The sequence below is a fragment of the Danio rerio genome, chromosome 8 (assembly GCF_049306965.1).
Source record: "Danio rerio strain Tuebingen ecotype United States chromosome 8, GRCz12tu, whole genome shotgun sequence".
In the NCBI taxonomy this organism is placed as follows: domain Eukaryota; kingdom Metazoa; phylum Chordata; class Actinopteri; order Cypriniformes; family Danionidae; genus Danio; species Danio rerio.
Window position 1 is genome coordinate 16,457,182 of NC_133183.1, and position 24,122 is coordinate 16,481,303.

Here is a 24,122-nt window from a genome sequence, read left to right on the forward strand (position 1 = left end):
AATAATCAAGTATAATTATGTAATATCTCCTTTCATATTGTTGTTTGTAATCTTTCCTACATTGTTACGAAATTTTGAATCACAGTACGGTGGAAACCTCAGGTGTCTCCCAAAAACAATGTTTTATATTATTTATATTGTTGACAATCTTTTGCCCGGCACAGAAATAAAACCTGTTGTTGTTTTCTTCTGAATATGTGATTTATATAAGCTTGAGTTATGGTTTCAGCCCAGTCAGTTGAGATGAGGAGAAGACGAGGCTGTTGCTAGGTAACAGAGCACTGAAAACACAAGCCAAATTGCTTGAATTAGGGCTTGGTTGAGATACTGCACTGATCCCATAGATGGGCTTTATTTAGTCTGCGTGAGTTGTGATCGAGTGCTCTCGTCTGGGCTTTGTGTTGCCGTGCTTTTGTGGTGACATTTCTAAGGTGATCATTTCAAACGCTGCCCAGCCTCATTGTGCATCAAATAGGATGCAGGGTTGAGCGTCAGTGGTGCTGAATTGTCCATGGTGGGGTTTTTCAAGGGGGAAATGCTTTTTTCCAATTTAATTGATGTTTTGGAGGATGATCAGTAGAACAGACACCTTATGAATGATACTTTATGAACCCTGAAACAAAAGAGGCTTTAAAGTAGTGATTATTAATGTTCATAAAAAGTGTCGCAAAATAAGTCTATAAAAATGAGCACTCGGGGTGTCTTTCACATCTTGCAGAGTGTCCAAAGTTTGAGAATAAAGGACAAGATTTGTCTTTGAAGAGAGTCTAGCCGTCTCTTTGTTTATGACTCATTTGTGGCTTTAAAGAAATAAAAACTCTTGATCTACACTTCTTTAAGAAATATTGTAGCAAAAAGGGAGCATTAGCTAACAATTTACAAAAATTATCCTTTTTTATCTGCTAACAGGAAGTTACTAAGACTTTTATTTCAGTAAGTTGAGATGGAATGGATCATTTCAATGTGGTTATGTCTGTGGCCCATGGGCATTTCCTGCTTGTTATCAAACTATTTTATAACTGTAACAAGAGGCAATTTAATCATAACCTAATGTTAAAACAGCTATCATAACATTATTTATAAATATGTGGACCTGTTTGGAATCTCGGAAGCTATAGAAATTAAAATGTTACACAGGGAATACATTGGGACCATTGTTTTTGTTTACATCCCTCAAAATGGTCTATATTTGGGCAGGGCTTCCTTTTTGCACATCATTACCTCATAGCAAAGTAATGGTGAGAAGGAATAGTAAGAATATTGTGGCTGAAGGGTCAAACTGACATCAATAAAGAAGGACTGTCAATTAAAATGCAGAAGCAATTGGTCAGATTTTAATTTAAGATTCCCAGATCAAACTTTTCTATTCAGTTCATTAATCTGCACAGGTTAATTGTCCACCTAAGGAATAACAATGTGCCCTAGCAAAATAAACTTTAAAATATTTCATTAAAGGGTTTTTTAAAGGGAAGGTTCACAAAAAAATTAACACTTTTCTCATCTTACACTGAAGTGCTTCTAAACATTTATGAATTTCTTTCGTCTGTCAAACACAAAACAAGATCCTTAAATTTTTACACACAATACCCCATAAAGACAATGTGAAAAAAATATTTTTTGAAATTGTTGCAAATTAATTTGAAATAAAATAAATAAAAAAAAAAAAAGAAAAATCAAATGTACATAAGTATTCACAGCCTTTGCCGTGAAGCTGTAAGTTGAGCTCAGGTACATTCTGTTTCCACTGGTCAAGCTGCGGTCACACTTGACTTTTCTCCTCATAGACTTCCATTCATATGCACGCAAATGCGTCAGACCGGAAACGCAGGGTCATGCGTTAAGTTTCACAGGTTGCTGCGGTGCAAAGTTCAAGCTTAATGAACTCTGCTCTGCGAAATCGCATCACTTGACTGCGTGAGACCAACCGAGGATCAAAACATGACCTCTCTGGACATAAATTTAAAACATGGAGCAATCGCTCGCTTTTTTAATGCTTAATAATCTTGTTTATTCCCGCCCCTTTTTGCAGCGTCGCATGACAGAATTTTGCATTATCAAACTCTAGTGTGACCGCAGCTTTCATCTTGAGATGTTTTAGCAGCTTAATTGGAATTCACCTGTGCTAAACTCAGTTGATTGGATATGATTTGTAAAGGCATACACCTGTCTATATAAGCTTCCAAGGTTGACAGTGCATGTCAAAGCACAAACCAAGCATGAAGATAAAGGAATTGTCTGTAGACCTCCGAGACAGGATTGTCTTGAGGTACAAGGCTGGGGAAGGTTACAGAAAAGTTTCTGCTGCTCTGAAAGTTCCAATGAGCACATTGGCCTACATCATCCATAAGTGGAAGATAATTGGAACCACCTGGGCTCTTCCAGGAGCTGGCCGGTCATCTAAGCTGAGTGATCAGGGGAGAAGGACCTTAGTCAGCGAGGTGATTAATAACCCAATGGTCAATGGAGCTCCAGCGTTCTTATGTGGAGAGAGGTGATCCTCACAGAAGGACAACCATCTGTGCAGCAATTCACCAACCAGGCCTGTGTGTTAGAGTGGCCAGACATAAGCCACTCCCCGCATAGAATTTGTAAAAAGGCACTAAAATGGAACTCTTTGGAGTGAATGCCAGGCGTTACATTGGAGAAAACATTGGAGGCTAATACCATCCCTACAGTGAAGCATGGTTGTTGCAGTATTATGCTGTGGGGATATTTTTCAGCAGCAGGAACTGGAAGACTAGTCAGGTTAGAGGGAAAGATGAATATATATATATATATATATATATATATATATATATATATATATATATATATATATATATATATATATATATATATATATTTATATATATATATATATTTTTTTTGACCTTTACTGAAAAACATTTTCTCTATATACTGCAATATGGTGGCTCAGTAGTTGGCACTGTCTCACTCAGTTCATTGGTTCGAGTCCCAGATGGGTCAGTTGGCATTTCTGTTTGGAGTTTGCATGTTCTCTTTGTGTTGGCGTGTGTTTCCTCCGGATGCTCAGGTTTCCCCTCTCAGTCCAACGACATGTTCTATAGGTGAGTAATACTAAACTAAATTGTCTAAAGCAGTGGTTCTTAAACTTTTTTCACCAAGTACCACCTCAAAAAAAATAGTCTCTCCAAGTACCACCAAAATGACCAGTATTGAAATAAAGTAGCGTAGTTGGCCAAATTAAGCGGCTACAGCAGTGCACAGTTCGAAAACGTGGCATATTCATATTTGTACAATTTGAAAACTTGACCACGTGACTCGCGGAGCTGAAAAGTTAAGATGTTTTCAACTGGGTACACCTGGAATACGCAAGCGCGTCGTGCTGTAGTTTCTACTCATTTTGCTGCTTGTGGGTTAAATTTTGATGCTCAAGTGACCGAGATGTAACAAGAGAATACGGTCATTTTTCTAAATAAAAGATTTTTCAAAATAAATGATCGTTCAGACTCAGATAATAAATAAAACGGAAATAATTAATAATTTCTTGTGCGGCCCGGTACTAATTGATCTATAGACTGCTGCCGGTCTGTGGCCCGATGGTTGGGGACTACTGCTCTAGCGCTTATCTGCTCTGCAAGCACCACACACCTCTTTATCTAGTTCTGCATCATTTGAATTGACTTTTAGCAGCTGATGATGCAACACATTAAATAAACATTTTAAGCACAGTGCGTTGATCGTAAGCTTTAGAGAACAGCCAATGCTGATCACATCAGTGTTATCGAACGCATTAAATGATTATAATTGTATTCATTACTCAGTGATTTTTCCATGTACCACTAGAAGTAAGCTTGCGTACCACTACATATACCACAGTTTGAGGACCACTGGTCTAAAGCGTGTCTAAATGAGAGTGTGTGGGTGTTTCCCAGTACTAGGTTGCAGCTGGAAGGGCATCCGCTGTGTAAAACATATTCTGGAATAGCTGGCGGTTCATTCCACTGTGGTGACCTCTGAATTAGAGACTAAGCCGAAGGAAAATGAATAAATGAATGAATGAATGAATCTCAAACTTCAAATGTTCAAATCTTCAAAGTTTTTTTTATGCTGGGGTGAAATAAGGAACTGTGATGATTGGTCTGTGCTTAAGCTGATGTCCTTGAGATGGCAGAACTAGTGACTGATTTCTAGAAACACAAGCAAACAAAGGCCACCAGAGCGGCTTGTTTTCTACTGGCTGTCTTGTTGACAGAAAAGCCTAAAAAAAGAAAGAAAACTCATTAATGGACATTTTCCTGGACTGCACAGAGAGAACAATATGGTCTGTCAGTCCTGCAAAGAAAGCACCTGAGGTCTAATAGTTGTGTACTGAAGTGCTTCTGTTCTCCAACTGGTCTAAGTCACAAATGTGACAAAGCCTGTTGAATAGGAGCTAAAAATCTAAAAGTTTTACATTTTCTTTGTTCTTTCTTTTTCTCAAAAAACACATCATGGTATTAATTATGTTATCCACTATGACATGCTGATACCATCAATTAAATGTTTGTAAATCCTTACCTCAAATGGTAAATCCTTACCTCAAATGGATAGGGCCTAAATCAGGCTAAAATTGTTTAGTCTTTACCCAGCAAAAAGGGTTGTTAGATCGCACTGTTTACAGCTCAAAATGGAAAACCTTTCATGTGTTTTGGCCATTCATTTCTGTTTTTGAACTATTTTCAAAGTGCATGTTTTTAAAAAAGACACTAATATTGTCTCTGTGGAAACTAGAAGTGCAAAAAGAGTGTGGATTTGCAAATACATTCCCCTTCTGTGTTACAAAAAGATATATTAAAATGTTTATTTTTAAATTGATTGATTGATTGATTGATTGATTGATTGATTGATTGATTGATTGATTGAATAATTCATTCATTCATTCATTCATTCATTCCAAAACAACACTGTATTCCACTGATTTAAAAAAAATGACTGCGCCAATTAGTTATCACAACTTAAAATTTTAAGTTATCTGTATTGAATGTCTTGACATAAATTTTACATCCCAAAGATTTTCTTGACTGAACTTATTAGACTTAAAAAAGGAGTCAGTTGAACTCATGTGCATAGTTATCTTAACTGCTTCAAACATCTGAGCTTTAAATAGTACAAATATGTACAAATTAAATTTTTTTTTGAATCTGAAATAAATCATCTTTGAAATTGTATTTGGATGTGTTTCGTAATTAAATAAGTTATATATATATATATATATATATATATATATATATATATATATATATATATATATATATATATATATATATATATATATATATATATATATATATATATACATATATTTTGCTGGTTAAAATGGCCTAAGTGGGTTGACAAAATGTGTGCAGGTTTGGGTTCAGTTTGGATGTTTTAAACATGCATTTTATGTTAAATATTTAACAAAAACCAGGTGTGTGAAAACCAACCCTACTGTTTTTTTAGTTTTTAGAATTTTTTGTGCGTTTAGGAGAGTTTGGACAGTTTGGGCTGGAAACATACAAGTGTATCTGGCAACACTAAATGCAATTTTCTCATTGTAATGTTGTGGTGTGTTTTTGTCTACGGTTCTTCTTCGATACCTGCTTCTTCTGTGAAATTTGTATTTGCAGATTTAAAAACCGTTAGTGGAAGTAATAGGGTCAGCACAAGAAATCACTGCAAGAAAGTTGCTGGTTCGAGTCCTGGCTGGGCCATTTGACATTTCTACGTGGAGTTTGCATGTTGGCGTTTCCCCCAAAGACATGCTGTATAAGTGAGCTGAATAAACAAAATTGGCCATACAGTATATAAGTGTGTGTATACTGTAAAAAAGTATATGATCACTGAGTCATGGGAACATATGTTTTTTGTTCATTTTTACTCAATATTATAATTTACGCGAGTCAGTTTAATGTATTGCAAGTTCAAATGACTCATACAGTTAATTTGATTCAATTTAAAAAAATTTAGGACAACCAGTATTTTTTTAGTGCATGAATGAGAGACATCTTCAATGTTTAAGTTCACTAAACTTAAACCATGTGCATTACACTTGAATTTCTGCCAACTTCATTTTTAAATTACACTAACTTATCTATTTAATCTTCTAAATCCTAAAAAGTCTCGCTAAATTCAACCATCTCTATTTCAGTAAAGTAACCCTAAAAAATTTAAGACATCATGAACACTTACAAGTTGAAACAACAGCAACAACATTTATTACTGTGTGTATGATTTTTAGTTTCAGCTTTATTATATTAAAATACAATGAGATTACAGTTCAACTGCCGTTAGTGCAATTAAAAACATTAATAAAACATAGTAAAACATTACAATAGACGACACAGTGGCTCAGTGGTTGACACTGTCGAATCACAGCAAGAAGATCGCTGGTTCAAGTCCGGCTGGGTCAGTTGATATTTTGTGTGGAGTTTGCATGTTCTCTCTGTACTGGCGTGGGTTTCCTCCAGGTGCTACCGTTTCCTCCACAGTCCAAAGACATTCGCTATAGGTGAATTTGATGAACAACTGGCTTGACATAATTAGTGTATGTGTGTGAATGAGTGTGGATCAATGTTTCCCATTACTGGGTTGCAGCTGGAAGGGCATCCGCTGTTTAAAACATATGCTGGATAAGTTGGCGGTTCATTGCGCTGTGGTGACCCCTGGTGAATAATGAATGAACAAAACATTACAATAGGACATTTCAGAACAAATAATTAAATTATTATTGAAAGTAGCAGCATAAACATATTTAATTAGTTGTAGGTTTATTTGGTGTTCTTAAAGCCCATGGGAAGAGTCTAGAGTTTTTTTGTGTAATAATTATTTCATTATTTTGTTATTGAAAGGACATCTCTGACTTTTATTATATTTATTAATTCATTTTCTTGTCGGCTTAGTCCCTTTATTAATCTGCGGTCGCCACAGCGGAATGATCCGCCAACTTATCCAGCAATTTTTACACAGCGGATACCCTTCCAGCCGCAACCCATCTCTGGGAAACTTTTATTAAATGGACCACATACAAAAAATTCAGTCTTCTGTTTCATAGAAAAGGAAAGCCCTAAAGGTCATTTAAAAACTGTCCCTTTGAAACTGTCCTTTAATTGATTTATTGATTTATTTATTGTTTATGTTTTTCAATTGAAAATAAATTGGTAATTAGGTGAAAATAAATTTTGTTCTGTGTTTGTATGTACTTTATGGCAGTGAAGGATGATTCACAGTATACTGTATTATAATCTCAGATACGTTTCAGGTTGAAGCTGCATTGCGATTGTGCGAATCCGGCAGGTTAGACATTCAGCATGTCTTCGGCACATACATTGTGTCTCTGAGGGTGACAGTGGAGCCTACGCATGAGATCAACTGTGAAAGGTGTCTGATTGTTGAGCATACCTTGTGCATCCAACAACGGCAGGGACAAATTAGAAATTCAACGGTGTACAGTCACCATGGAGACCCATATTAGGATGACAAGGACACTATATTGTAAGGGAGTGTGGGTTCATACCTCTTGCTTAGCTATTAATTAGTTGGGTATGGAATACTAAAGTTAAACAGAGAGGTCGAGGTTTGCTGATTTACCTTACACTGAGGTAAAGCTATAGAACTGTCAGATTAATTGTGTTTTCTGTGATCAAACGCAGAGCTGCTAGACAGCAGTAGGAGGGGGAGAGAGAACGACAAACACAGAGACAATTACTAGTCTAGACGTTACGTGTTTTAAATGCTTTTTTATCATGTTTATTTGACTGTTTTTGTTGTATATTGCTTTTGAGTGCATATTTGACTCAACTTTAGTTTTTTTATATTTTATTTATAGTAGCAATATATGCGGTACAATTATTTCACTTAAGAGAGTGTACATTTCCCATTGCTAAATATTATTCTTTTTTACAAACTATAAAGTAGCAGAACACAATACAAAACAAAAGTTTCATGAAAAAATAAACATGAAAATAACAGTAACAATAAAATGGTCACATAGGTAATATCAAGAACTAAATATACATAATGTTAGGTCCAAAAATATTTGATCATCACAATTCTAAAAGTTTTTGGCTCTTTACACTAACACAATAGATTTGAAATTAAACGAACAAGATGTGCTTTAACTGAAGACTGTCAGCTTTAATTTGAGGGTATTTGACAGCTCATTTGATCTCATCTTGAGAGTTGACAGTAAAAGATTCAAATTGCAAATAGCACACTTGAAATGAACTCTGGACCTTTTATCTGCTCATTATAGTTAGGATAATGAGGAAATAATAACACACACGTAACCATGGAACAGCTGAGAAGCCAAATGTCTAACTACTTTTGGTCCCTTAACAAGTGTGAGGCACATATGCAAACTATTTTAATATATAATTCCTACAGTGTTCACCTGATTTGGATATAAATACTCTCAAATTAAAGCTGACAGTCTGCTGTTAAAGCACATTCATTTCAGTTTAAATCCATTGTGTTGGTGTATAGAGCCAAAAATGTTAGAATTGTGGATGTCCAAATTCTTATGGACCTATCTGTAGTTCAGAGAGGATTTAATCTTTATTTATTTTACTCAACTTTAGTTTAGCTATTTTCAGCTGTAAGTTCCCAATCTAAATAGAGGATTAAGAGGGGGATGCAATAGGTCATGCATTGAAAAATGTTTGTTCTATGGATGGGAATTAGGTAGTAATTTTTTTTATATTTCTACAAAGATTGGATGGAGCAACCTTATGTATTCAGTACACTTGGACCAGATATTTCTAAATTCATTAAATTAGAGTCTAAGGGAAAATGTAATTTTTTTTTCCATCACATAAATATCATATACTAACCAATATTATTTTGTTTGAGTCTTACAATTGCTTTTTGGGTGTGAATTCTTAAAACATCAAGTAAGAATTTTTTCAGATTTACTTATTTGAATATCAAAACTTCCAAAAAAAAAAAAAAAAAAAGAAAACCATGAAAAGGTAGTGTAATATTATGGTTTCTATTACTCCATTCAAACTTAGTTTTTATAATATCGATTGTGCCTGAACTCATCAATGTGTAGTTAATATCGAATAAGTACACAAGCAAATACTGAATATGTATAGTATCAAATTAACCTTTTGTGCACTACATTAAGTTCTGTGTCATTTGAAAATGCCACAGCAGACAGTAGAGGCAAAATTCCATTTTTGTATTTCCTATCGATTGTTGTGCTTGGAAGTCTCTTGGCATCTTACTAAAATAATTTGTACTAGAGCCAGTGTATACTGTATATATAGCGGATGCTGACTAGTACATCAACAAACATGTCCACCGCTGAGGGCAGTGTTGTTATTGTTACAGTTACTTAGTCGTATTTATTTATTCATTCATTCATTTTCTTTTGGCTTAGTCGCATTATTCATCAGGGTTTCATCAAAGCCCTTCCTGTGGCAACCCAGTACTGGGAAACATCTATACACACTCATTCACACACATAGACTATGGATAAGTTAGCTTATTCAATTCACCTATCCACTTGTTAAGTGTTACGTCACACAAAGCGGCTTTTGGGTCCAATTTCTATTTTAAACTGTATGGGGAAAATCATCAAATTGTTATAATAAACATTTGTGAAAGGTGTAAAATCACAGTCACAATATATACATCTATTCCTAATATCCGATGGCCAGAAAATGATTCTTTTCTTATAAATTGTTCAAATTTTGGTATTTGTGATGCAACAAGTCCAGAGACTGATGTGTACACCATGCTTTTATATAAAATTCACATTAATGTGTAATATGAATTATGTAATAATATGAATGTATGAAATATGAAATATGAATCTCAATTTAAGTGGCGGCTTGGACCCGGAAACAGTATTCCAAACCTCACCGATACATCATGACTTAACAAGCAGATTGCGCATGTATTTAGACTGTGGGGGAAACCAGAGAGAATATGAGGAGAAACATGGAGTGAACATGCAAGCTCCACTCAAAAATGCCAATTGACCGAGCTGGGGCTTGAACCAGCAACCTTCTTGCTGTGAGGCGACAGTGCTAACGACTAAGGCATCATGTCACCCCAATTAAGAAGTAATGCTTTAGGTAATAAAATAAAGCTGAAAAATAGTAAATGATAAATATTTCCAGACTTTAGATATTACATCTTTAAAAGAAACACTAGCTTTATAGTGTCAAGGTTGTTAACAGTTTGTATGCTTTTACTGAGTCCATGTGTTCAGTAGTGGAATTCATGTAGAAAATAAACCGCATTACCCATGATGCTGCACAAAAAAAATTCCACCAATCAGTTCAGTTGATTCACTTTTCTTTTAGCTGTTTATGTTCACTTGAGAGAGAGAGAAAAAATAATAACAATGTTCCACCCTCTACATAAAGGAGCCAATTGGTAAATTGCAGCTGCCATTAGAAGCTCTGGTTGCTATAGAAACAGCCAGTGTGATGCACACTTAGGTCTACACATGTACCTAGTCTGGATAAGTGCGAAAAATAAGTTTTTTTCATGCTATCAGAGCATCCAAAACAACACTGATGGGAGATTTAGTTGCTTAAAATTAATATTTAAAAGGGATAATTCATAGAAAGTTGATAATTTAGTCATCATGTACTCACCCTTTACTTGGCACAAACTTATTTACGTTTCTTTATTCAGTTGAGTATAAAAGAAAATATTTTGAAACTTGTAACCATTGACTTTCAAAACATTCGTATAGAGGTCAATGGCTGCCAGTTTTTTTAACATTCTTCAAAACACCTACTTTTGCGTTCAACAGAAATGTATTTTAATTTATGGGTAAACTTTCCTTTTAAATATAAGCTTTAAGAATTAACTTTTTTTTAATTTGTTCTTTGTTGCATAAAATATCTGCCTGGTAGTGTTGATTTGAATGATGTTATATAAATGTTTGTTTTTTTTTCAGTTTTTCTGCCAAATGTATTTATTAGTATTTTGTGCAGATACAATATCTTATACATACAAAAATATTAAGAAATACACTGTTCTGCTTTTTCACAACTAAGAACCAATGACCATAAAAAACACACTATAGTTTTTAAATAACACTATACATGTAAAATAATAATAACAAATAAATAAATAATACTACTAATAATAATAAATATATATATAAAAAAACAAACAAAAAAACATTAAAAGTAATAAACTCATTCATTCATTTTATTTTCAGCCTAGTCCCTTTTTTAATCTGGGGTCACAACAGCAGAATGAACTGCCAACTTATTCAGCAAGATCAACTGAGTCAATATAATTCAACAAAGGTTTCCATGTTTTGTAAAAAGGTTTTAAAGACCCTCTTAATGAAACCCTTTTTTTCCCAATGTTAAACACACAAAAAAAGTATTTCATCCATCTGTCATATGAAGGTGGAGATGTTTGTTTCCACTTAAAGAGAATAAGCCTCCTAGCCAATAGTGTGATAAAAAATACAACGTTCTGTGTTGTTGAAGGCAAATTTGGCTTAAAAGGAATTTTGAATGGTATTTCAAAAATATCAAATATTTTAGACCAATACATTGTCAATCGTAAACAAGACAAAAACGTGTGTGTTTGAACAACACACAAGTATTACAAGTATTACTTCTATTTGGATATATTCAGGCTAATCTGGCATTAGTATAGTGTGCTCTGCGAAAAATCTTAAATTGCATTTAAACTGTGTCGAGCACATATAGAAGAACTGTGTACCAAATTGAGTATACTGTATAATCCTGTTCTATTTCACTGATGGTGATCCCCAACTCGTGTTCCCATGTATTCTTGGGTAATTCAGAGGAGTCAAATAATTGTTTTATAATCTTTTTAACATATTGACTTGAACGAAAAAAATAGATGTTGCTTTAGCATTTAACTGAAAAAGTTGTTAATTTATTAAGCCTTTCAATTTTCCTCCTCTGACAATGCTGGATCTCATTTGCATTTAAAGAAACACATAGAAAAAATGTGTGTGTGTGTGTGTGTGTGTGTGTGTGTGTGTGTGTGTGTGTGTGTGTGTGTGTGTGTGTGTGTGTGTTTGCTTCCACCCAATAGAGACATTTACAACACTGAATTATACATGTGAGATATTTTGAGCTAAAACTTCACAGGCACATTCTAGGGAACACTGAGACTTAAATGAGTTCTTATAAATAGGCCATAATATGACCCATTTAAGTACTCTACCTTTAAGTCTTAGTGTCTGGAAGGCAGCCAGGCTGACTATGCCAAGGGTTTGCACCCGAGCAGCAGTTTCTCTGTCAGCAGTCAGGTGACAACCGCTGCTCTTGCCACTCCCATGCTTTCCATAAGGCTTATTCAATGGACTGTTATGAAAACGTGTTGACATGTGATGAATGCATACGCTACAGCACTTCCTTCTTGATTCTTTCATTTTGCCTTTGTCTTCATCTCTCTCACTGACACACTTCTCTCATTCTGTCACCCTTACACACACACACATTTGGTCCTTTTTCCATTGCCTCTATAGAGCAAAACTGTTCTTTCAGATTTTGTGAGTAATTGGCCATTGAGGATAGACACTGATAGCTCTGAGAGTTTCTGTGTGTTTCTTACACAGTCGTATTTATAGTAGACCCCAATATAGGGCACCTGTTTAAGTGCACTACATCACCTACTCATCTCAGCTGGGAATAGTATGCACACTACCCAAATATGACAGCAATTGGGGCAAAACCTGTGTTGAATGTAGACCAATCATTGAGGATATTAAAGATCATCAAATAAGAAGTCATTAACAGTATTTTGTATTTTCCCCCTAAGCTAATCACTGTAAAAATGCAGGGTTCCACACAGTTTATTCATCTTTTCCCAGAACAAATTGATTCATTTAACTTAACACATTTAGTTGGATGGAACATAAAACAATTAAGTTGTCCAAAAAACACCTCAAAAATTGTGTTGTTTCAGCTCATTTTAACTCAACGGCCACTTTATAAGGTCCACTTTACTAGTACCAGGTTGAACCCCCTTTTTCTTTCAGAACTGCCTTAATCCTTCGTGGCATTAACTCAACAAGATACTAGAAATATTCCTCAAAGATTTTGGTCCATATTGACATGATAGCATCACACAGTTGCTGCATTTGTCGGCTGCACATTCATGATGCTAAACTCCCGTTCCACCCAATCCCAAAGGTGCTGTATAGGATTGGTGACTGTGGAGGCCATTTGAGTACAGTGAACTCATTGTCATGTTCAAGAAACTAGTCTGAGATGATTCATGCTTTATGACATATCCTGCTATGCTGCTGTAAGTTGAAGATGGGTACACTTTGGTCATAAAGGGATGGACATAGTCAGCAACAATACTCAGGTAGGCTGTGGCGTTGACATGATGCTCAATTGGTACTAATGGCCCCAAAGCGTGTCAAGAAATATCCCCCAAACTATTATACCACCACCAGCCTGAAGCATTGATACAAGGCAGGATAGATCCATGCTTTCATGTTGCAGCAGAATTCAAGACTCATCAGATCAGGCAACGTTTTTCCAGTCATCTATTGTCCAATTTTTGTGAGCCTGAGTGAATTATAGCCTCAGTTTCCTGTTCTTTGCTGGAAGGAGTGGCACCCAGTGTGGTCTTCTGCTGCTGTGGCGCATCCGCTTCAAGGTTGGATGTTTTGTGTGTTTAGAGATGCTCTTCTGCATATCTCAGTTGTAACGAGTGGTTATTTGAGTTATTGTTGCCTTTTGCACCCACAGAACTGTCGCTCACTGAATATTTTCTCTTTTTTGGACCATTCTTTGCAAACCCTAGAGATGGTTGTACGTGAAAATCCCAGTAGATAAGCAGTTTCTGAACTACTCTGGCATTTAAAGTCACCGTTTCTTCCCCATTCTGATGCTCGGTTTGAACTGCAGCAGATCGTCTTGACCATGTCTACATGCCTAAATGCATTGAGTTGCTGCCATGTGATTGGCTCATTATAAATTTGCGCTAACAAGCAGTTGGACAAGTGTACCTAATAAAGTGGCCGGTGAGAGTAAGTAGTTTGGACAAACAATAAAAATATTTATTTAAATGCTCATTTGCACTTCCTAAATAATTAGTTTCACTTTTGAAGAAGGAAAGAGGAGAAACATCTTTTTATTTTTAACTCTACGCTCATGCTTTGTGAAAATAACCTCACTCTGGAATGATCTACTGGGTCATTGGACTGTTGCATTTTTCATCATCATTTTTATTAGCCGGATCCATTTTTTTTCTTCCCTCTGCGTGAGATCTCTCATTTTGCCTGCTGACTATTATTAGCGGGTTCTTTCTGGCTCTTAAACTGTTCTGCTCATTAATTTTAAGCAGATTATGTGACATCACTAAATGCCCCAATGTCTCACATCCCATTTGCTGGTGCAGTTTATGAGTATTATTTATAAGTTTATTAATATATTTTCAGTTTAAATCTTTTTTTTCTTTTTAAGTTAATCTTAGGTTAGATGGATAATAGAAGCATTGAAAATACAATATACATATAGATACATATACACACACATGGGGTGGCAAGGTGGCTCAATGGTTAGCACTGTCGTCTGACAACAAGAAGGTTGCTGGTTTGAGTCCCAGCTGGGCCATTCTGCATTTCTGTGTGGAGTTTGCATGTTCTCCTCGTGTTCGTGTGGGTTTCCTTCGAGTGCTTTAATTTCCCACACAGTCCAAAGACATGCGCTATAGGTGAATTGGGTAAACAAAATTGGCACAAAAGTGTGTGTGAATGAGTGTATGGATGTTTCCATTCACTGCAACATTATTAGATTGATGTGTCAGAAATTGTTCTAATTCTCTCTTTATGGGTGATTTACAGAGATGCTAATCTAGCCCGACAAAATGCGTTATTTCAAGTAATGATGTGTTGTGTTTCAGGCTTTAGTTTAGGATGCTTAAAAGGCAAATGCGCCCAGGACTACACCTGCAGAAACATCTTTGAACTCATGACAGTGTTGATCATGTCTTGTCTTGTTTCTTTGTGACAATTCCTGTCGTTATGAGGCCAACAAGTACAATCTCTCGCACAAGCCTGTCAGCAGGCGCGCCAGAAGAGCGAGTTTTAAACACCAATTATCTCTAAGCTCAAAGTCAACTAAACAAGCTGCACCCAGAATAGAGCATCATAGACTCTGTACAGGTGTCTGCTCTGGGTGAAAAGGATGTTACAGTGCATGCAATTGATATTTTGCAAACATTTTGGGTTTGTTTTAAATAACTTTTTTCTTCAGTCACTGTAAAAAATGCTGGATTCCACAAAATCGACAACATGAATAAACTAAGTTGTATTTTTTTTTTTTTTCAAATTTAAGTGGATTGAACATTATGCAATTAAGTTGTCAGGAATTGTGTTGTTTCACATTTTTAACATGTCTTTTTTAAGTGTTTGAAGTGCAAATAATCTATACACAGGCACAGTTGGGACTTTTATGTATATTTTGTTTAGGTTGAGCTGTAGAAAAATATATTGCATGTACAATATATTGTGGTTCATGACTGATTTTTTTCCCTTCATTTTTCCCGTAAAGATTTTTAAAAGGTCTCTTAAAGTGTTACAAGCCACAAACAAACCAAACAACTAGCTATGAGGTGAATTACAACATTGCAGACTTTGATTAGAAAGAAAAACATATTTGAACAGATCTACTGCACGCAATGGCTATAACAAGAACTACAGTCTCATGATAAATTATGAATGAGAATGACACAATTAAACATTATGGAAAAAAATATTCACTTGTTGTATTTATAGAAACATATGAAAAGGGCCGTTAACACGAATCAACACATGTAGTTCATGTACTAAAGTATAATTAACTTCTGGACAAAAATCACCATTGACTTCCAGTTCATGGTCACCATTTGCTTCCATAGCATTTTTTTGTACTATGGAAGTCAATGGTGACAACATCTTAGGTCGGACAGAAAATAGAAACAATTAAAATACAACAGTGCTCAGCGTAATTGAGTACACCCCAATTTGAAGATAGTTTGTATACATTTCTCAGTGAATATAGGTAATGTATTTTGATGCATTTGAACAAAATAGATTTATGAAACGGAAATATTTATTAAAATAATATTTAAGTCAAAACTTCTTTAGAAATTGAAAGATCAAACAATTAAATTCATGTAAAATATATATAAGAAATGCAAACTTACAAAAATTTCAACAAAATTATATTTTTTTCTATTGAATTTTGCTCTTTTTAAATTTGTGTTTAATATTTTTCTCTTACATATAAATTTGGGCTACTAAAGGACCGTTATAATAACATATTTTGTTAGATTAGCTCCAGATTTGGCTTCAGTACTGACTAATCTAATGTTAATGCAAATTATATATTGTATAGCTTAGAAAATATTCATTTAAATGAGATTTGTGAAAGGCGTACTTATATATGCTGAGCCCTGTACATAATATGGATACATATACACATAAACAAACACCCTTAAACTACACACAAGTTCAATTAGGAGGAAAGTTAAAGAAAACACAATTATACACTAAATAAGTAAATATACAATAAAATAAAATATCACATATAAAAAAATGCATACATTCAAAGAATAAAAATAAATAAATAGCATTTTTTTCTGCCATGAAAGTCAATGGTCACAATTAACTCTTTGGTCACCAAATTTTCAAAATAGCTTTGTGTTCAACAACCAAAAAAGAAACCCAGGTTTGAAAAACAGTAGAGAGGATGAGTAAATGATGGCAGCATTTTCGTTGTGAAACTACTCATTTAAGAAACATTATTACATTTTGATTTCAATCTAAATTTATTTTATGTAGACTAATTTCTGTTAAGCAATCGGCGTATTTTAGATGTTTTACCTCTGAAGTTGGCTCACGAAGCGATTAGTGAAAGCTTGGGTAAAAACACGAGAATACATCGCCTTTCTATCTAATCTTTCATTTATTTAAAAGAATAAATCTTACAAATTAATATACTGATGGTATATCAACGTTAAATAATAACAACTAAAAAACTAATTTGATCGTATGTGAACGTGTTTAGATGTTTTGCGTTTTTCTTTTAGATAAATACTGTAGTATCGGTTGGAGAGCCAGCACGCGCTCAGACACATTCGCGCGCTTTGGTGAGGGGTGGCCAGGCGCGCGTGCCAACCTTAAACAAACCCCATTCGCGCCTCACCGCTCACACCGTGAAGATGGAGCTTGTTGAACACTGCAGTTGACGCGTGAAAAGACAAAAAACAATCCGGAAAAAACATTAACAATACGTAAGAGGGATGAAAGAGTGACGAAAGCGGGAAAAAAACAAACCTAGAGGGATTCAAAAGCGATGGCTTTTTAGTTTCATCACGTTGGACTGATGTGAAATGGGTGCAGGTTTCTACTGTTCCTCAGAAAATAGTTTTCTCTCCACCTGTTTAAAACAACATCTTCATGGGATGTACGACTGGATATACGGATTTTAAACGCTTTTATTCCCCATTTTGCTTTCAGGTAATGTTACTTTTGGTGTTTGGCGTTTTTCTGTTGGAGTTAGTTACGTGTTGCGCGTGCTTGGAGGACGCTATAATTCGTCGTTTGTCATATCAGGGGAAACTCTCGCAGTTTTGGATGTTTTTTTGCAGTTCACTGTGAGGAATGAACGCGCTTTTTTGCACCTGGGACTAAGATTTCTCTGTTTTATGCTCCACACAGAATGGCTCGCTTCGGAGACGATGTTCCCGGTCTGCTGGGAGCCGGGGATGGGGGTTCGGAGCGCAGTCGGAACCGGGATGCTCCGGCGGTATCCACAGGTGGAGTTTCACCAGCCTTCAAACAGACCAAAGCGCAACGAGCCCGAACCATGGCTCTGTACAACCCCATTCCTGTCCGACAGAACTGCTTCACCGTCAACAGATCTCTCTTCATCTTTGGAGAGGACAACATCGTTAGGAAGTATGCCAAGAAGATCATAGAGTGGCCATATCCTTTTGTCTAAACGGTAAAACACGCCCTGCTCCCCCCAAAAACACACAGTAGGGGTTGACAGCACACATGTTGTCAACACGTATTTACAAACGCACAAGCAACTCCTGTGTTTATTTCTGCTGATACGAACTTCAAAATGGTCAGTGTCTCTCTACATTTTAGGGTGCTTTTACACACTGCTTTTACTTTATTTTACAGGTTGTTTGAGTTTAAGGCTTTTTTTTAATTCAAAAGACATGTTGATCATACAACAGGTGCATTCAAACCTTTTGTATATCACATGATTGTATTTATGAAGTGCATTCTTCACAACTCCACAGTTTTAGTTATTCAGAAGTACATTAACAATGCAGACAGCGACTATAAATTAAGTCATTAATTAAAGTAAACATTTATATGTTGATAAATACATTGAATAAGTTTATATTCTTTTAAAACAATAATTGTAAAAATTTTGCTCGCTCACTAATACATGAAACATTTTGCTTTCACCATTTAAGCAATAAAAAATAAATTTTTGTTGACGGTATGTAAACGTAAAAAAAAGATGTCAAGAATTTGAATATGCTATATTACATTTTAAATTATCTCTATCATTTTTATTTCTTACCAGCAATTAACAGTGATTTGCATGTGTTAATTGGTAAGATCTTCTGACAGGCAAGTGTGCATGTGCAATTTTGTTTTCCTTTACTTGATAATTGCACAAATTTAAAATGAATCTTTGTATTATATTTTTTAATAAAATCAATATAATAATAATAATAATAATTATTATTATATTAATTATTAATATAATTAAATAATTATTATATATAATTATATATATATATATATATATATATATATATATATATATATATATATATATATATATATATAATTGTGTCATACATTTTGAAATACACCTCTTGATGTGTTGCATATACACTCTTTGAACTGAATTGCCTTCAGGACCATGGACAGGGCCATTCCACTATAGGCTTTACAAATCATAGTAGAGACATACACTCACCGGTCACTTCATTAGGTACACCTTACTAGTCCCACATTGGACCTTCTTTTGTTTTCAGAACTGCATAGATTCAACAAGGTACTGGAAATACTCCTCAGAGATTTTGGTCCATATTGACATTATAGCATCACACAGTTGCTGCAGATTTGCCAGCTACACATCCATGATGCAAATCTTCCATTCCACTACATCCCAAAGGTGCTCTATTGGATTGAGATCTGGTGACTGTGGAGGCCATTTGAGTACAGTGAACTCATTTTCATGTTCCTTTTTTTTTGGACCATTTTCTTTAAACCCTAAAGATGGTTGTGCGTGAAAATCCCAGTAGATCAGTAGTTAATGAAATACTCAGACCAGCCTGTCTGGCACCAACAACCATGCCACATTCAAAGTCACTTAAATCATCATTTTCCCCATTCTGATGCTCTGTTTGAACTGCAGCAGACTGCCTTGACCATGTCTACATGCCTAAATGAATTGAGTTGCTGCCATGTGATCGACTGAATAAAAATTTGCGTTAACGAGCAGTTGGACAGGTGTACCTAATAAAGTGGCCGGTGAGTGTATATATATATAGATGCTGTATCTTTCATATTATAATGTTGCTTTTTTGTGAGCTCTCTGTGTAATTAATACTCTGTCAAGCTGGCTCCTGATTATGAGGAACCATATAAACAATCACGGATAAGTTTATCAGGAGAGTGAGGAGGAGAGGTAAACCCAGAAACCACGTAATCCCCAGAGGAGGTGTTTGGACTCATGTCATCGATTGCCGACTTCAAAGTGCCACAGTGTGATTAAAAAAAGCCTTCTCTATGATGCAAATGTGATGAGTCAGTGACAGGAGATGATAAGGCCGTCGACCATAGCTGTCACAGGTGTGCACTACTAGAACAATTGTTGGCGTTTCATTTGCCCTTTTTTTTAATGTCACCGCACACTGTCCAGATCTGACTGTGTGGCTTAGATATTACTTAGGTTAGGCAGTGCTCTGTGACTAACTGTAAAGAATCAGTAAAGGCCTTGCTGTGAGAGTGATTTAAAGCATTGTAGTTTTTATGTTGTAAGGTCATTTAAGGAGATCATTTGAAAGCCTTTGTTAGGTAGAGCATACTATGTGCAGGTTGGATTGGATGAAACAGGTATAATTTGACTCAAATCCATCTATTGTTGTTTGCTAAATATGTAATTTAATAGTAATAAATAGTTATTTACAAAAACTTGGCAGCCTTTGCAATAGGAATGTGATTTCTTTTTTTTTAAATGGGTGCTGCTGTACATAAATAGATAATTGTAACAACTGGGGGGAGTGACACTCACAACAGAAGGTAAGATCCAATATGCAGGTTTATTCAGCGTCAGGCAAGCAGTGGTCAAATCAGGTACAAACCAAATCAGGGTATGTGTAGGCAAATCCAGAATCGTATTAACAGGCAACAGGTCAAAAGGCAGGCGGCTAAACAGGAGAAAAGTGAATACAAAGCTAGGGTCTAACTCGGAGAAACAAGACAGGGAAACGCGTTGTAAAGTCACACTAGGGTAAACAAGACTCGGCAAACTGGAAGGGTGAAAGAGTGGCTTATGAATGGTGTGATATCAGTCTGTGACAAGGTTCAGCTGGTGATTGCAATCAGGATAGATAAATGACCAGGCGTGCGTGTTTGGAAGAAGTGCATGTATGAATGTGTAGTCCTGGGGAATGCGGAAATGTAGTCCTAAGAGTTCGTGTGAGAACCAGCGATCTCTGGAAAGCGATCGCTGGTTGTGTGACAATAATGGAGGAAAATGGCTGTGGTGTTCATTTTTGGCAAAACCTGCGAAGTGTACTCTGTTGGAATATGTGGAAGTTTCACCTGCTTAACATACTGGGTTGTTTTCATCCATCTCTGGGTCAACATAGACAAACCCAACAGTTTGGTTGAAAAATGACATTTAAATTTAATTTGAAAAATTATCATTGGGTTTGGGGCGGTGCAGTGGGTAGCGCTGTTGCCTCACAGCAAGAGGGTCGCTTTTCAAGCTTCAGCTGGGTCAGTTGGCATTTCTGTATGGAGTTTGTATGTTCTTCCCATGTTCGCGTGGGTTTCCTCCAGGTGCTTTATTTTCCTCCACAAGTCCAAAGACATGCTCTATAGGTAAATTGGGTAAGCTAAATTGTCCATAGTGTATGTGTGTGAATAAGTGTGTATGGGTGTTTCCCAGTGATGGGTTGCAGCTGGAAGGGCATCTGCTGTGTCAAACATATACTAGATAAGTTGGCGGTTTATTCCACTGTGGCAAACCATGGTTAATTAAGGAACTAAGCCGAAAAGAAAATGAATGAATGAACATTGGGTTTGTCCATATTTGACCCAAATTTGGGTTAATACAATCCAGCATGTTTATTTGAAGAGCTCTGAATTGGTAAAAATGAATAGATGAGGCAGAATAACGTGTTTTCGGTAATCTCGCAGATTTTTGCAGAGAAACGCTTATAAGCATATGCTTGTGCAATAGGAAAGTGATTTCTTTTTTGAAATAAGTGCTACTGTACCTAAATAGATAATGAAGGAAAATAGCTGTGGCATTCATTTTTGCCAAAACTTGCCATGTCTACTGTCTGCCAAAATTTGTGGAAATTCCATCTGCATATCTTTAAGTATGCTCTAAATCAGGGGTGCCCAAACCTTTTCTCATGAAGGGTCAAAAACCAAACTCGACTGAGGCTAACAGATCAAAGGTAAATTTAGTTATAGGTAATTTCCTAATTTATTTAATAATGTTTAAAAAAGAATAGAAATCATTGCTTATATTAACTAATGCAGTTTTTTTATTTAATTATGAACTTATTACATTAAAAACAAAACATTCTCATTTATAACAGAATTACAATAGTTTTTGCCTTGATTTGCTTGCAGATGTTTTCTGCATCCTCTATCCATTAAGGTGACAGTATTTATATTTTAAAAAATCTGATTCATTTACAACAATTAATTGAAGTATTTAATTTCGGTTTGCTTGTAGCTCAGCAATAAAGCAAACAAAAAAGGTTATGTTAAATTAGAATTGATAATTTCTGTGTTAAAGGCGTTTGCCCCAACCCTCTCCATCAAACTCACTTCTCCTCTCAGAAGGGATGGTGGGCCAAATCAAAGGTTACAATGGGCCAACTTTGGCTTGTGAGCCCTACTTTGGGCATCACTGCTCTAAATAATGCTGGCTTGTTTTCAGCAATTTCTGGGTCAAACATGGAAAAACTCAACTGTTAGGTCAAAAAAATCCCCTTTAAATTTATTTTAAAAAATTAACATAGGTTTTGTCCATATTTGACCCAAATTGGGCTTAATGTAATCCAGTATTTCCATTCATGATTAGTAAAGTGGATAGATGAGGCAGAAATGCGTATAGGAATATGTTATGTAATGTAACAGCCAGACATGTTGTTATGAGTATTATTTGTTTATTTATGTTTTATAAAGCTCTATTTCTGTGACATTTGATGTTAAATTTGATACCAGCTAAGCAGCATATTGTCAGGCATCTAAAAAAACATCTAAATGCCAAATGAGTATGCATGCTAAAAAGAGAAACTTCTCACACTATGCGGGCGAGGGCTGCAGAGTGTGAACCAATCTGAGGATAACGCGGAGGTGTCATTTCCAAAGAAGAGAGACTTTTGATAACACGTAAGCGCATGTGTTTCCCTGCTCTCAGTTGACTTCAATCCTTTACTTGTGTTGAATGTCATTCCTGTTGTTTTCAATGACACCAAGGAGGGAAGAAATTGGAGTGGCCACATGCTGTGATCATGTAACAAAAAAGGTTTAGAGGTTTGCTTGTTGTAAGACGTGCTGCATGTTACGAGCTGTTCAGCAGCTTAATGATGAAAGAAAGAGAGCGATTGAGGGCGGTGATATCATGGAAATGTGCTTGTCTGCGTTGATTGATATCCTTTTGTGCGTTCTCTCTTTTATTCGCGGCAGCGTGACTCAGTATGCATGTGTTTGCCTGCATGTTAAATTCAATTATAGCATCTATCTGGTCTCAGCTCTCTCGTGCACCTAATGGCCCACTTGCGACATAATGCAAGTGTCAGTGTCTGCGATCACTTTAGGCAGATTTTAAGCATATGGTCACACATCTCCAGCTCTTAGGCTGAGAGCTTCAGGGAGCTGAAGAGACGGAGGCCCTGCTAATGTTCCTTTAATGACTTGGCATTGCCCCAAAATAAATGCAACTACAGTCTGTTCTTAAGAGAAAGGAGAAAAGTACATCCTCTTGGGAGTAATGCTCATCTGTATTACAAGGAAAAATCAACTGTGCAATTAAATGCATGTGGTGGGTTCATTATGGTTCAGATTTGCTGTCATTAATAGCCAATGGTAACGAGTTGGCAGTATTTTATGTCTCTGAGCTGTTCACTCTTGACTGAGGAATCACTTGTGAGAGCTCTTTTTCTAAACTTTAGAGAACTGCCTACTGAGGGATCAAAAGCAAGCTACCAAGACTCCCTGTGTTCACATTTATAATTTAATTTGCTTGATTTGCTTGGTCTGGATAAAAGCAAATACATTAGTCCTGGTTTGGTCACTTTTAAAAACAGACAACAGATTTTCTGTTGATGGATCTTATAAAACATCCAAAACAATGCTTTGTCCTGAGCTAAAAGGGCTTGAAAAACGTTTGTGTTTTAAATACATCAACAAAGTTCTGCCCTAAGGAAATGTGTTTTTAACACCTGATGGGACATCCCTAGTATGCTTAAGCGTTATGTATTTTAATGCTTGCATCTTGTGACATCATGTCTGCTTTTGGTTTGTTTAGATGTTTTTGGTCTGTGTTGCATTCATATTTCAGCCAAACCACACTAGTTCATTTGGAACTTGATTAAAATCTGTCTTTTCAGTGGTATTGTTTGCTTGTTTGATAAGCGCAAAGGTTATTTGTAAGTCAAGTGTCTTGTCTTAGTCTGGTCTCATTGTCTAACCCAGAGATGCGAAAGTAGGGCCTGCGGGCCAAAGTTGGCCCGCCATCGCATCTGAGAAGAGATTTAGAATTATGGAAAAGTTGGGGCGAATGCCTTTAACAGAGATTAATATATATAATTTAACATAACCTTTTGTTTGTCTTTTTAATTGTTGAGCTACAAAAAAAGCCAACTGAAATGAAATGTTTCAGTTGGATGTTGTGCATGAATCAGAT

The 24,122-nt window shown here is 35.8% G+C and overlaps 1 protein-coding gene across 1 annotated transcript in view; it reads left to right on the plus strand.

Annotated features, from left to right (window-relative positions):
• cacna1ea (calcium channel, voltage-dependent, R type, alpha 1E subunit a) overlaps nucleotides 1–24,122 on the plus strand; it is a 201,891-nt gene that overhangs the window by 63,024 nt on the left and 114,745 nt on the right. Inside the window, exon 4 of the mRNA XM_017357424.4 lies at nucleotides 17,654–17,920. Within this exon, the coding sequence (XP_017212913.4) occupies nucleotides 17,654–17,920 (267 nt within the window). The remainder of the gene's footprint in view (nucleotides 1–17,653; nucleotides 17,921–24,122) is intronic.